This window comes from Opisthocomus hoazin, chromosome 1 (genome assembly GCF_030867145.1).
Source record: "Opisthocomus hoazin isolate bOpiHoa1 chromosome 1, bOpiHoa1.hap1, whole genome shotgun sequence".
Taxonomy (NCBI): Eukaryota; Metazoa; Chordata; class Aves; order Opisthocomiformes; family Opisthocomidae; genus Opisthocomus; species Opisthocomus hoazin.
In genome coordinates, this window is record NC_134414.1 from 78,728,379 (window position 1) to 78,744,252 (window position 15,874).

Here is a 15,874-nt window from a genome sequence, read left to right on the forward strand (position 1 = left end):
CTTGGCTGTGGTGCGCTGGTTGAAGGTACTGGGTCTTAGCTGGGGCTTGAGCCCCGTCTCCTGTAGCTCCCCACCAGCCCTACCCGGTTCTCAGGATCTGGGGACGTGGAGACAACCCTCTGGTAGCTCTGCACTCCCCCAGTTTCCAAGGAGGAATTGCGAGCTTCCCAGACTGTACGTAGGAGTAATCCGTGCGGGGAGGGTTGGACCCTCTGCCATTGACGGAGATGCCTGAATTGCTTTTGCAACCTCGCATCTGGCTGCCTGAATGAAGAGGAGGGAAGCAGCCGAGCCGATGCTGACCTTCCGTCTTCTTTGACTTCCAAATATATTGGGTATGATCAGCTGAGCAAACTTCCAGCTTTAGCACTTGTCAGTACATACGTTTTCATGATACATATGTTTACTTGTAAAGAAAAATGTATTCTTTGCATATTGCATTTGATGATACGTTGTTTAGGTCAGAAGTTGATGGGATACATGTTGCTAGGGAAATGTAATAAATGGGCTTCTAGATACGTGCAGTATTAAAACCCTTCTGCATGAATACAGGAACACAACATACTCTTTAGACAGATTTCGTAGGCAGCAGCGTTCTCTGCAGGGAGCGACTTAATAATTGTGATTGCCTTTGATTTGGTAGGCCCTGTTTGTTTTATTGTTTTATTTTGCTAATGTGATTTACAAATGATACACTGCTGAACTGAATGTTGCAAATTCTGTTTGTGCCCCTAGAGGGGAGTATTGTCCGTATCGCCACTTTTAAATTGATTTGTTTGTTTGTTTGTTTTTTTTTTCAGTAAGACGACTGTGGTAAAAAAGCACTAGCAAATATACTGCGTATTTCCCTAATCTGTATAGAAAATAGCTTTGTGAATGGAGGCAAGAAGTTGATTCTTTAGAATTTTTAGTTTATCTTATCTGAGAAATAAATCTAAAAAGCATAAAACTCATTTGTTCCATAAACTGTTCTGGAAAAGGGGGACAGGGGTTTAAGCAACTTTTCCAGGATAAAAGAACCAACATATCTCAGTGAGCTGCGTTTTTTTACTCAATGGGATTTGGCTGTAAGGACAGAAGCTCTGATAAACTTTGCTGTAGGATGCCAGAAAAAAGCTGTGAGTCTGCCTTTTTTTTTTCCCCCCCAGAACTTGTATGAAGTAGAGCATGGTCACTAGAGCTAAACCTCTGGACCATAACTAAACTTTTGGCCAGCAGGTCATTGGGAATTTTTGATGATTTCCTATCAGCTTGTAGATACTGAGAAATCTTTTTGTGTCATCACCAGGGCTAGGCTTCTTGGAGCCCCACTCTTGCCATCATTTTGAAAGGACCCCAAGCCGCTTTCACTACCACTAGGGCTATCAGGCATCTGATATAATTTGGGATTTTAAATATGACGAGGTCATACATCTGAAGAGTGTAGAAACAGATTTTTCCCATGTTATTATGGCAACTGAAGGTTGCCAGAGATCCTGGGAGTGTTTGCAGTTGAATCTGTGCCATTAATCTGTAAATGCATAATTCATTAGCTGGAGACTGTAGAGATTTGTCAGTATGGTGTTAAGAAACTGCAAAATTTTTAGTACAGCCCTGAAATACAGTTACCTGTTGCTCCTGGCAAATATTTAAAATTCAGCAGCGTGTCGGATGGCTTTCCACTTGATGGCAGCATCACCACACTGCTTGCTGTTCTGTAGCGAATGCAGTGGCTAATCTAAGGTGAAAATATTATTTCTTACGTTAGCACTGAGTGTTAAAATTGCTTGTGCAAGTGTACGCGTCCTGGGTGCATGTTAGCACAAAGTCTGCTCTTACATGAAGCACTTCATTAGCAAGCAAACCATTTTATGCTGCAGAGCTATTGATCATAAAACCAGTTGACTGGAAGATACGATGCTGCTTTCAAGACTTCCACTGGGAAAGCCAGGTTTTGTTTGCTTGTTTTTTTTAACGGAAAATTATTCTATGAAAAATGTGTGTGTTCTCAAGTGCTGACTTTGCCAGAAGGCAACCTTTCCCAGATGCAGGTTTGCTTGCCTGGCCCTGAGCAAGAAGTGCCCTGAGCAAATCTGTGCTTGAAATGAACCTTAATTTTCAGTCAGCCAGCCATCTAGATGGGAACATTTCTGTTCAATTTGAATACATTGTTTGTATTTCAAAGGGAAGATTTCATTTATGCATTCATTTATATTTACAGAAAGGGATCTGGCAATGCTTTCAGGCATTGTATAAATATTACAAAACTAATTAGGAGCTATCAAGCCATACAAATATGCATTTCCTTTCCCCGTGTTAGAGTTGCTGCCTTTTCTTTCATATTCAAGCTTCAAACTGCCTGAAGCTGAAATAAAAAAAAAAATATTTCTTCATATTGAGCTGAATCTTTCAGAGTGATGAAAAACTGCTGTGGTGGCAAGGACTCTCAGCTGCTTTTCATCAATTCAGATTTTGACAGAGTGAGAGAAAATGGGGATATACAAAGTGAAGGGCCCTTCCCTGAGGATAGCAGCAGGATTCTTGTTTTAGCACCAAGCCTATCAGTTCCCGTCTCTCTCCTTTGATTGCACATTGCCACATTTCTCAAAAGGTGTCCTTCAAGGAACCGAGATTTGTTATTTTCAAAAATCCATGGCTGGAGTTACCCACAGGGTGAGAAAGGCATCAGAGGAGACTGTGGTGTAATACATTCAAAACGGGCAATTATGACCTGCCCAAATATAGTCCCTATGTAGATTGCATGACAATAGCTTGTTCTGCTGGTAATAAAAGCGGGCAGAGCCCCGCAGAGATCTCCATCACAGAGACAGGAACTCGCACAGCAAGGGGAGAATTGATCAAAAGACAAAATCCAAACCTGAACCAGCCCTTCCTTGGATGAGGGAGATGTTTGCCTGGACTTTGAGGGGTTACAAAATGTCCAATTTAAGTTTCAGGTCTGCGCTGAGCACAGAGGCAGACCGATCTTTTTCACTTGGGGTTAGCTGGTACAATTTCTGTCAGATTCCCTTGTGTTCCCCCCATTTCATAAGGACGAGCTGGGAGGGCTGACCTGATGTCCTGGGTGTGCATGGAGGGGACAGGATGGCTGAACAGAAACCGGAGAGAAGCGGTGCCCTGCCGGGTACCCCCCAAGCACCCACAGGAAAGCGCGGCTGTGTTGGTGGCTCTGTGTTTGCCCAGATCTACAGACAGGTCCCAGCTTCTGCAGCTGAGGGCTTCAGAAGTACCTGGCAGATGATGAAGAAATGTTATGGCTACACTGTCTATTTTATTACCAGGGGACGATAACATTAAAGTGAACTCCGTAGTCACTTCACTTAAACTGGAATTAAAATCTTCCTCTGCCTAATTGGAAATACCATTCCTTGAAGTCCATTTATGTTTGTGCTGAAACGTCAGACTGCCAATGAGCAAGCTAAAATACACTGTGGTGGATTGCACCAAGCAGGATGGGTGGGATTCACCTCAGCTAATTTTACTCATCTGTAATGTTGATGGCTGCAGCTGAGCCTCTTGGCTCAGAGTTGCTCCCAGTGCAGGGGAGAGACTTTCTTAAGCAGTTAGTTGCCTGTATTATTTCAGATGTCTACTTTAGTATGAAAGATGCTTATTTCTCTCCACTCACACTTTAGATGGTTCCTGTTTTCTTCACAATGGCAGAAAAAGGAGTGTAGGGTAACTACCGTTACTATTGATGTCTGTGTTTAATCACACAAGTCCTGTCCTACTTAATTCCATTGGTGTTTCCCACCCCCATACTCATGTAGCCTGGAGACTGGTAGTGTGCCAGCTGCCTAAAGCTATGGGATGTTCTGGCCAGCAGCTAGTCCTGTAGCTGTACTGTGGAGGACTTGCACAGTTTCCTCTCTGTGTAACATAAAGCCCAAGGCTGTGCAAGCGTAGCACATGTGAGCGCACTTAAATTGGGTTCAGTCCTCCACTTTTGTCTAAGTGGGTGTAGGAGGCAATATAGTGCACCTTAGGAGGAGCTCAGAAAACCACAATAAATTGCAATCCTGACTTTGCTTGTTTAGATGAAAAGCGCTTGCTGTGCACATAGCATAAGAATTGTGTTGGTGAGGAAGGGGGTACCTAGCGGGGGATGCCAGAGACCAGCTAGCTGCTGGTGGGTGCTGGATACTTATGGCTGAGTCAGGAGTGGAGGATCAGGAAGATGCATTTGAGGGCTTAGGTGAGATAGGGTTTTGCAAGAAATGGGAGTAGAAGGGTTTTGGGGAGCAGGATACTTGGAGCTGATGATGGTTACTGAGGAATAACTGGGACATACTGCAGGTTGGGATATAGATACATGAGACAGAAGGTTAAAGCATGTGTGTGAGGAATAAAGGGCTTAGGGAGGCTGGAGAGTGGCTCCAAACTACTTCAGAAAAGAAGACAGGAAGGGCCTGCTTGAAGATGCTTCAGAAATGTCTGATTAGATGAACATATTATGGTGGGATGAGAAATTAATCCTGGGTCGTGTTATACCACAGTTACCCTGTAGGAAATTCTTGGCAATTTGCCCTTCTCTGAAGCCTTCAAAAAATCAAAATACTAATGTGTATAGCTGAGTAAAGTCGTGCAATAGGCATGGGTAGGAATAGTCTGCATTGTCCCATTCTATTCCTTTCTGCTTGGCTTCTTCAGCCTTCCTACAGGGAAGCGTCTAGGTGTGATGGTGCAGATGAAAATATGCACGTGGCTTGTCATTTAATGAGTAGTCCACTGCCAATGCCTGCTTCTAGGCTTTTGTCTACTCTGTTCTAGAAGTCTTAAGACATTGCCTTTGGACTTCTCAGTTACTTTCTAAGAGATGTTATTATGTTAGCATGTCTTATACTGATGTTCAGCCTGGCTTATTCTGTTTCCTACTGTTAAATTAAAATTTCCTGAAACCACATACACAAATTTACATCTTACAGTCATGTTTATACCATTCAAAAAATTCCAAACTGTCATTTCTATCTGGTAGCTCTAAATGAAGAAGCAAGTCTTTTTCACCAGGCTCTAGCTAAAATCCTGAGGTTGTGTCCATTATATGCACTACATCCAGTATAAAACCTAGGAAGAATTTTTGCAAGCAAAGCTGGCCTTCCGTTTGCATACTCCTGTCAGGAATTTGGGCCAGGAAACTTGGGGACCAGAAGGGATGATAAAACCCTGGATTATTTGAATGGCTCAGGCAGACTTCATGAGGTTGTCTCATTGCTCCACAGTCGTCTCTTCAGTGGCTAATGCACTCATGTGTCCTGCCCACATAAAAAAAAATACTATGTTTTGACTTGGAGATTCAGCTAAAAGATAGGGAAAATTAGCAAAACCTCCTTAGTTAAAATAATAAATACCTACTATGTTTTTGCCTTTAACTGTGCGTCTTAAAAACATCAGTTACGCAAATTGATTTCAGCATCAATTACTCTAACCACTACCTCTAGGTTTGCTCAGTCCAGTGGTAGAGTATGTAGCTCACCCATTCTACCTCCTTTTGCTTTTCTGTCTCTTCTGAAGGTGTCACCGAGCTGACCTGTCGCTGAAGTGTAGGCACAGCTCCGTCATCTCTGTTTGCATGCAAGCGCACAGAGGCGCATCCCCTGGGGGAAATAGTACCCCGCTGATGTTGATAGGAACAGGGAGCTCTTATCCAGCTGCATAACTGTGTCTTCATCCTGGGGAGGTCTGGGTGGAGAGAAGGAGCCAAGTGCACTGCTGAACTGGGACAGTCAGATGTCGCTTGGAGACCCATTTGGCCCTACCTTCTCTCAGGTTGCGCTATAGCAAACAGATGCTTACGCTGTAGCAGATGCTAGCACTGGTGGTGGTATAAATAGCAAACAGATGGTAAATTGAGGCCTGTTTAGTGACTGTTTATGGTGTGAAACAGCTGAGGGATCAGAGGACTCTTTCCCTGGAGCAGCAAGCACCCACAGCCTGCCCCTTTACCTGGCACTTCGTGGCTGTATTGATCAGGAGTGTGTAGCATTTCAGAGGCAAGACAAAAAAAGAAAGAAAATGAGTAATGTCCTACTTGGATGGCTAAAGAACCTCCTCTGTGCACCAGTAGAGGTACATACAAATAGGCATGTGCACGTTTCCCTGTGGAAGAGCATATTGTCAAATTGCTTGACACATTCCCCTTTCGCACAGAGGCATGGAGAAGCACTGAAGTTACAGAAAAGGCAGGAGATCTTGAGGAGAGGTGACCTGGGAGGTGGGCACAGAAATGTGAGGTGAGTAAGAAGAGCCTGAGGTTAAACATCAGTTACTGAAAGTGGTGAGATGTTTTTGAGTTGTAGATTGTTTGTCTGAACTGTAGAAAATAACCAAGGATTTCAGCTCTGTATTTAGGTTTGCCAGATCATAATCCCTCCTACCCACCCTCCCATGTCTGTGCATCTCAGTCTAGACATAAGAGAGCCCAAATGGCCTGGTACCGCCCATACGGTCCCCCCTGCCCCTTACTATTTTCTAAATCCCACTCATTTTTCTTGATAGGCAATACTGCATGTGGTTTTGTGCCTGTCCATGCAAATATAAAGGTTGTATAAACTGTGAGGAAGGAATAGGATGGCTGTGCAGCCAGGTGACCCTCATCCAAGGGAGAATGTGTGTCATACTGACAGACAGAAACAGGGGAACAAAAGCCCCTTTGGCCAGTCAGAAAACCTGCACTGATCGAATAGTCTAACAGGCAATACCAAAACTGAAGGACAGGTGCACCGTGCCATATCCATGACAGTCCTAAGCCTCTATGGCCTCGGGTGCCTGCGGGAGCTTTCTGTGCTCCCTTCTTCCTTGTATACCTGAGTTTTCTCCTACTGAAAGCAAGGGTTGGATGACCCCCTGTGCAGTTGGGTGGCACCCAGCATTGCCTTCGCCGGCTGGTTCTGCCAGTAGCTGCGACTGGCCTCTCTTGAGAGCTGAAGAGAAGCCCACAGTTCAGTCTTACACAACACTGAAAGAACAACTGTATTTGCTGTAGTTAGCACATAGCTGAACATGCCACCAAAGGGCCATGCTGATGAGGAGATCAGAGTCAAGACATGTAACATGGGCAGACTGGGGGTATGTGTGGCATGGCGTAATGAAGTGTGGGCTGGTTGAGCTGTTGTTTCCCATTTTACCTGCATCAACAGCTGGATCAGCTTCTCAGCATTGCTAGTACTAGTTCGATTTTTGTTCTTTTATTCAACAATTAAGTAGAAGTAGAAACCACTGTAGAGGAGAGATTGGAAGGCCTTCCTTATGGGGTGTGAAGGAAAGTTCATCATGTATAAGAGACCAGCAAGGCAAGAAAGCTTGGAGAAGCTCTTAAATGAAATTATCAACTAGAAGGGTGCGATATTGTGCTATAGCATTCACAGAATCACAGAATGGTAGGGGTTGGAAGGCACCTCTGTGGATCATCTAGTCCAGCCCCCCTGCCGAAGCATTCATTAGCTGTATAGGCATATTGGTCTAAAGTTTCTTTAGGAAAGTAAGGTTTATAGGCAGAGAAACTAAAGAAGACTTGACGGCACAAAAATTTGCATTGTTTTTGACTGCACCAGTTAGTCTGAGAAAAATTAAGCTTCTTCCAGCAAGTTTTACCTCGTTCATGGACTTCAGTAGACACCTTTGCATGGCAAAGATGGATAAGCATAAATTCAATGCACCATCCATTGCTTTCATGCATATTAAAGAAATACTGTATAATGAAAGGTGTTACCTCTACTATAAACCTTGAGCAGGAGCTGGAAATGTTATACTTTCTATAACCCCCCAAAATCTGCATAATCACATAATTTAAGTGTCTAATTGATTATTTTATTGCCTTTCTCAGTTCTTCCTGTGTCTAGAGGCTGAACATCCCCCCGTCCCTGTCTAAGAGTGTGCTCTAGGTATGCCAAGGTAATGCACATGCAGGGAGGTTGTTCCTATAGTGGCACAGCTTTTGAGATCAATCCTGTCCACCGCATATCATCTCAGGATAACCTAGTCTTCAACACAGTTAATCCAGGCAATTAAAGTCTTGTTTTCTCACTTCAGCATAAGCTATGCTAAGGATTTGGGTTGCTTAAAATGAGAGTTTTTCTGTCAAGTACACCATGCATCTGAATTATGGATTCATAGCTCAGAAAAACATCAGTAACTGGAGCTCTTAGTCTTCCATAGCCCCTTCCCTGTGGCATTTTCGAAGCACATTTTGGTGTCATATAAAGATAACACATTTTAGCATCACAGGAAAGTTGGGAAAGGGTAGCATTCTTGGCAGAGTGGCTATGAAGGAAAAATGGGCTAAGACGGAAATTGCTGCAGACAACCTCACTCCAGCTCCTAGCTTTAATTTCTATTCTGTGTTCGCTTTGTATGGTGGATCCCAAGGAAACGAGTGTTTAACTGGCATTATAAATAAGCAGCAGTGAACTGCCTCCGCATCCCACGCAGAGGTGCAGAACAAGGCCTTGACTCCGTACTTGGCCTCTTATCCAACACAGTGGTGGAGATTCTTGAGCAAGGCAGTATTTGAGTTACCAAGAATAATCACTTCTCTTCCGTGAGCCAGGCTGCAGACAGTCACGCAGCCAGGGATGGGTTTCAGGGTGAGACAGCCATCGATACCATGACTGAATGTGTATCCACATCCTAACACCACTATGCTGTGCTAGGTAACCCACTGTCACCATCATCCACAGGATTTGTTAGGACTGCATGGGATTTGCTTCAGAACCAAGAAAGGTCTTTACATATATATATAGGTGTATATATGTATCTGTGTGTAAATATATGCTCATATACTTAGGGAACACAGGGAGACATCAGTTCCCTGGACTACACTTACTGTGCCGGGGCCTGAAACAAGTCTTGCTTTAAAAACCTTTGAAAGGAATAACAGTTTGGTCATAAAAGTACTCCCAAGACATCACAGTGGGAGAAAGGGTTGAGTAGTTGTGTTCTGAGTCAAGGCTAAATGAGTAATTTCACAAACCTAACAATGTGTTCACAGTTCGAAAAAAAAACAACCCGAACCAGCAACTCTCTTTTACTCTGTTATCTGCATGAGCGTGTGAGAGTGCTTACTGGTGATGCCTCAAGGGCTCAGATTGTTCTGCTGAGGTCCTGTTGGAGCAGGCACCCAGGGAAGCTCCTCCTGGAGCTGGCTCTTGGGAAGGGTCTGGCCAGACCCTGAAGTCCCCCTTCGGGTGGGGCGCTGCTTGGGTAAGGCTGGATCCACTTAACTCTCTTTTGGCATGTTGGGGAGATGCTGAGATAGGTTCAAAATGAGTTTCGAGCAAATATTTTGCTTTTTTTTAAGGAAAATAGTGATGGCTGGCCTCGTGCTGGAAAGGGCACTTTGCCTCTTTTGCATCCACTCTGGCCTGAGCCCCTCTGTGGGTACTGGCTGCCAGCACAGGTAGGGCCAAAGTGCAGCATTAAAATGCTCCTTTAAATCAGGGGCAAGGGCAGCACACAGAAATAAACAACTAAGAAGATGGAACTGGTTTGGGGATTAGGGCACACAGGTAGAAGACCTTTGTGTCTCTCTGGCCCCAATATCTCAGAGCCAACAAACTTTCCTTGTGTCCCTTTCATCAGGAACTCTTCTTATTCAGCACTTATCTTGAGTTAACTGGTCCCAAAAGCCAGTGGTGACTCTGCCTTTCTGCTCCCCTCTCCTTCTACAGCTGTTTTAATTTGTTTGCATACCAAAGCTAGTAGCTGATAAGAAACAGAAAGTTTCTGCAGCTGTCTTTTGGCTCCCAGGGCAGGTGACTGCCCTCACCCCCTGCCTGGCAGCTGCAGATAATACTCCAAAAAGTGTTTTCTGCGCTTCTAGGGTAGCAGGGAGATGATAGCTTTGCTCAGTCTCCCAACTCTTTTCCCACGCACAGGAGCAGATGCTCCTCGCGTTGAGGGAAATCATGGGAACAGCGGGGAGGCCCCTGCAGCACCCTAAAACCAGCTCTTGCGGGACAAACTGCCTTGTGCCTCCAGGACTTCTGCCAAGGGACTCTCACCTCTACTTGAAGCACACTCAGAATCACAGAATCACAAGGTCTGGCTCCCAAACATCTGCATTTATTTCCTTGCCACATCCTTGACTTTAACACCTCCCTCTCCTCCTTCTTGTTAAAAAGCAACGGCCTCTTGAAAGCATTGCCGTGCTGAATTGTCCAGTGGAAATGATTGAAGGTGACTTTTCTGGAGTGAAGAAGCCTTGCTGCTTGATTTGTTGTGCTTTTCTTAGATGGGCATTCATTTAAGTGTCTATATTTTGTTGAAACAGAATGTCAATAATCGCTTTATGTTCTTAAAGGCTATACATAATGAAGCTTTGATGAAAATTTCATGTGCAATTACAGATGATAAGTGAAATAATTTGTAGACTTAACTTTTTTTCAGATAGTTAAGGTATGCGGTGGTGTTTTGTTGGTTGATTAACATTTGGATAGCAGTGTAAGTATCTAGAGCATTATGAAAGTAAAATTTTGTCATTAATCAGTAGAATCACAGAATGCTTTGGGTTGGAAGGGACCTTTAGAGGTCATCTAGTCCAAGTTCCCTGCCGTGAGCAGGGACACTTCAACTAGACCGGGTTGCTCAGAGCCCAGTCCAACCTGGCTTTGAATGTTTCCAAGGATGGGGCATCCACCACCTCTCTGGGCAACCCATTCCAGTGTTTCACCACCCTCATGAGAAAAAAATTTCTTCCTTATATCTAGGCTAAATCTACCCCCTTTTAGTTTAAAGCCATTACTCCTTGTCCTGTCACAACAGGCCTTGCTAAAAAGATTTTCCCCATCTTTCCTATAGGTCCCCTTCAGGTACTGAAAGGCCACAATAAGGTCACCCCACAGCCTTCTCCAGGCTGAACAGCCCCACCTCTCTCAGCCTTTCCTCATAGCAGAGGTGCTCCAGTCCTTGGACCATTTTTGTGGCCTCCTCTGGACCTGCTCCAACAGGTCCATGTCTTTGCTGTGCTGGGGGCTCCAGAGCTGGATGCAGGACTCCAGGTGGGGTCTCACCAGAGTGGAGCAGAGGGGCAGAATCCCCTCCCTCATCCTGCTGGCCACGCTTCTCTTGATGCAGCCCAGGATACGGTTGGCCTTCTGGACTGTGAGCGCACATTGGTGGCTCATGTCCAGCTTTTCATCCACCAGGACCCCCAAGGTAGCTGTAACCAGGGTTTGTTGCATATTTTGGATGAATATCAGCCCCACTGAAGTCAGGGAGAATTTTACCATTAACTTCAATAAAATCGGAGTTTCATCCTCCCACTGTAAAGGGCCTTTAACAGCCACTTATAATCTTGTCAAAAACTCTGTTTGAGTGCAACTAATCCCATTGGGCTTTTATTAAGGCAGAATGATGGTGGAGGAGGGAAGCTTTTAAATGCTTCTGTTGGAAAGAACTGCAGTTTGAGCAGTGCTTGTACTGTGACAGAAAAATCCTGGTTTGGAGACTGTCTCTTGCTTAGATAGCTGTGCTGCAGTGAGCACAGCAAGATCATTCTGGAGTGACCATATTCAAAGGATTAGGCAAAGGCTGTTACATATACGCGTGCCAAGGTCTCATTTCTCTTCTTTCTAATAAAGACAAACTGGGAGTAATTTTGTTATAATCAGCTATGTAAGCTAGGGTATGCAAAAGGTGCCTAAGCTTTAACACAATGTTAAAATCCGAAGTGTGCAAATATCACCCCAGGTGATATTTGAAGGAGCTGACCCAGATACCAATTTCTTCGTGACTCCTGGAGCTATGGTCTGAATATGTAGTTTGTACTGTGCACCTAGGGGCAAATCTGTAGGCAGTGGCCCACGCTTCCAGCCCCCAGAGTGTCAGAGATGGCTGCTGTGCTGCTTTTTATTTTCTGTACGCAGTATGACCCAGGAGTCAATTTAGTGAGTTTGTTTTTCAGATCCTCACACAGTAATGAAAAACAGCTCCCGTTGGGCACAGAGTGGTCTGCAGAAATTCAGGGTGATGACATTTATGTGATGTACCAGAACCCACAGTCAAGTTTTTTGTTGCATTGCCCATTACAAGACACTTCACAAGACTTGGGTAATGCACACTTTGTAAGAAGTAGCTAGGAGTATTTGCTGAGCATTTTAAAATCAGCTAAAAGGCTCAGCTATATGCTTTTTAAGAATAGCGAGTAACAAATAGGCATAGACAGTGCATTTGTTCAAGATGGCCAGACTAGGAGTGGCCCTAGGATGGAGTCACGGGAAAAGGAAAGAAGCATGAAGGTATCATTGATAACGAGCTACAGAAATTCTTCATCCAAAGAATTCATTTTAATGAAAGGAAAGGCTGTACCCAAGCGCATTTGCAGCTGCAAAACTCAGTTCTCTCTACCCTGAGCTAGACACAGAAGACTGCATCAGGCACCATCCTTTTAGGAGATGTGCTGCCTTTTGCTGGATGAGGAATTCAGAGGGGGCACAGGAGCATCTCTGATACCACCAGGGTCTTTGCCGCTTCTGAGACGGGTGATGGCAGCCAGATGCCCTCCAGCCTGATGTGCTACCCTTTCATTTAAGACAGGCAAGGAGGGACTTAATTGAAGTTCCGCTGGGTCACAGTCTTTGTGCACCTCATCTTCACTTCTTTTCTGTGTTTACAGTTGAGGAATGCCTATAGCCTTCCTCATTAGACACAAGGGTTATTTCCAGGGATGCAGGCAGCAGGGTACAATTCATAGGACAATCAGATGAAACAGAAAGTCTTATTCATAATTCTGCACTGAATCTTCCTTCACTTCCCGATTCCACAGCTGCTCTCTTGGTGAGATGGATATAGGGATCCCTTCCTTTGAGATTTTCAGATGACAAGTATGTGTACTAAAATGTTGTCAAGCTGCAGCCTTTGGAATAACGTACTTGAACTGTTGGTGGAGAAAGAGATAGGAGATGGACTCCAGTAAAACATGTCAGCTATGTTATGGCACTTGGAACAAGGTTTCTGAATTTATCAAGAAAATGAAATTCATAATACTTAGTACAGCAAATATAACAATGCACTGGGGGGATGTCAGCCTTGCTTTAAAGTACCCATTAGAGTGATTTTGATGAAAGTTCTGGACAGGATGCTACTAGAACCAGCTTATTAAATTCATCTGCATAGTACTCTCAGTGACTGTGGCTTTGCTGGCTTTGGTGCCCAAGGGCAGTCTCCACTGCAGACAGCTCCGTTAGTGATTTTAAAACTTCTTCTGCAAAAATAAAGTCCAAAACCAGTTTTGCCTAAGGACAGGTATCTCAGGCCGCAGTCATTTCATTTCTATATTGTAGACTTCCTGTCCTTACCAAATGATACATTCTCTCTGTTCTGAACTGGATTTCTTTTTCTTTTGCTTTATGTGTTGTATTATCTTTACATTTTCTACTACTGTTTGCAGTTTGCCTTTTTCCCTCCCTGTTTCCCAGCCCATCCTCATGATGTGATCTCTAGCCAACGATACTATAGCATTTCTCTGTGCTTATTTTGCCATTTCCAGCTGTTGGTAAAGCTCCAGAATTTCTGTGTGTTGGCAGGGAGTGGAGCTGTTTCCCCCAATTTGTTGTGCATGTAGCCAGAGTGCCCCGGCAAGGCATCATTGTGTTGTATTGAATTGGACTGGCTGAACGCTGTGCCATCTGTACACGGACAGATTGTTACCCTTTACGATCCCGTTGGATAGGAATTCTTGTAGCAGGGATACTCACTTTGGTGTCGTAATATGAAGTGATGAGTATATGTAGCCAGGGAGTATGGCTACGTGCGGCTGTTGTGATAGGAAAGGGTACTTTTGCATTCTGGAAGTTGGGTGTTGTGGATTTCTTGGCAGATTTTTTCCCCCCAGGCAGCAGTTTGGTGAGGAACCAGGCTGCCCTCCAGGAGAGCTCTGCGTCACCCCAGCACCAGGCAGTCTGTGAGGCTCTGAATGTCTCTGGTCTGTCGCCTGCGAGGTGGAATAGCAGCATAAAATGAGAAAGCCATAAGGATATTCATAATGTAAAAGGAAATTTGCATCCTCACTATCCTGAGCAAACCATCTGTATTACGCACATATCAAAATGGCCTAATCAAAACCATGTTCTCATTGTGCTATCTGCTGCGTGCACCTGGAAATGTAAGCTTTTGCTCTCTTGGTATATTTGATATCAGTAGAACTGATACTGCACTGCTCAGAAATTTCCTCAGACTGTTTTTTTGTGTTGAGCTCGATATGTCAATCATACAGAACATCCATAGGTTATGTCCAATTTTTTCTAAGAGTTTTTCCTTCCCTACTCATATGTCCACTATAGCTCAAGAATTTCCACATAGTGTCAGGGTGGTCCAGGATAGAATTGTTTCCCCAGGCAATGTGCTGGGGAAAATGACCCTGTTGTTTTTACCTGACAAGGTGTCGGGGTAATTCACAATTGGACTTCCCCAATACCATGTCATTTCGGCAAAAACTAACTGTACTGCTGTATAAAGTCATACATATATGTGTATTTGCTTTTATATATGGTGCTTATATAGATCTAAATATTTATTTTATATAATTTCATTTATTTATAAATACTGATTTTTAGGTATTTAAAAAGTTAGATCTGTGTATAAAGTCAATGCTTCTTTGTGTCTGTAACAGTGCTATACACAGGAGTCAAATTCCTTGTCCAGTTGCAGCATCTACAGAAAGCAGATACAAAGAAGGTGCGTGGCAGAACCTCCAGCAGAGGAGTTCCTTCACATACTAATAAGAAAGAATGATCTTACTGTAACACCTGACATAAATCAAAACAATTCACATGTCTCAGCATTACTAGATAAGGCCTACAGCATGCACCCACAGTGGTCTACCCAGCTTATCTCTCATTCGGTTTAACCCGGGATTGCTGTGGTTTCAACAGGAGTGAGGAGCTTTCAGGAAAAGCTTGCTTGTGTCAGCACTCATATATTGCAGCAAGAAGCTTAAAGGGAAGGCATCAAAAAAATATAACGTATTTTGTTTTTACTCCCCTACAGATTGACCATCTCTGCTGAATGTCCCATGCAGCTTGAAGATTTCCCCATGGATGCACATGCCTGCCCATTAAAATTTGGAAGCTGTAAGTTCTCTTCTGAAATAAGAACTGAAAAAATCTGCTGTTATCTGGCTTTTCAGGTTCAGGCATGTCTTGTGTGAATCGTTTGCCATATCCCCACCCCTTCCCTTTTGACATTGCTCATCAGCACCCCCAGTCTGCCACCCCTGCTGCTCCCCTGCTGCCCATTTTCCATGAGCGTGCTTTATCTGGCACTGCTACTTTTCAGCTCACGCTTGCACACTCCGTGATAAACGGTGAGCTGATGGCTGGTACATCTTCTATATCCACATCAAGTGTAACAGCCGCTGTTGGAGTAGTAGATGCAGACAGCTAAGCTGATAGCTTGGTTTTACATTTGTATAAAAAATGGAGCTTTTATTGGACGGTATCAGATTGATGTGCTATTGTGGTATTTATGTGAATCAGACTGCAGTGCAATATCTCTACATCACATATAATAGAGGAGATCTAGAATATTAAAAGAGGAAATATCTTTCCATTTGGCTTTAATAAATCCAGTCCTGTATCTTGTTACATGATGTTGCATACGCATGTATTTGTATATATGCACACATCATTCTAAACTGTATGCTGAACGATGATTCTTCCTCAATTCCAAGCCTCTAATACACCACACTGCTGCCTTGCCAGAAGCTTATTTTAAAAATAACCTCAGGGGATCAGATGGCTATATTTAAATACAAAGCTCTTAATTAAAATACAGATGAGGCTACTACAGTAGACATTTTTTATTTCGGTAATCAAATCAGAGGTTCCAGGTGCAATCAGTGTCTCTAAAGACTTTTGAAAATTACCAGGCAAGGCATTTT

The 15,874-nt window shown here is 43.8% G+C and overlaps 2 protein-coding genes across 7 annotated transcripts in view; one reads left to right on the forward strand and one right to left on the reverse strand.

Annotated features, from left to right (window-relative positions):
• GABRB3 (gamma-aminobutyric acid type A receptor subunit beta3) overlaps window positions 1–15,874 on the reverse strand; it is a 211,944-nt gene that overhangs the window by 160,573 nt on the left and 35,497 nt on the right. The gene's annotated exons all lie outside the window — the stretch shown is intronic.
• The window catches only part of GABRA5 (gamma-aminobutyric acid type A receptor subunit alpha5), a 58,388-nt gene that overhangs the window by 14,618 nt on the left and 27,896 nt on the right, over window positions 1–15,874 (forward strand). For all 4 annotated transcript variants that reach the window (XM_075427262.1, XM_075427278.1, XM_075427286.1 and 1 more), the window contains exon 6: window positions 14,983–15,065. In XM_075427262.1, the coding sequence (XP_075283377.1) occupies window positions 14,983–15,065 (83 nt within the window). The remainder of the gene's footprint in view (window positions 1–14,982; window positions 15,066–15,874) is intronic.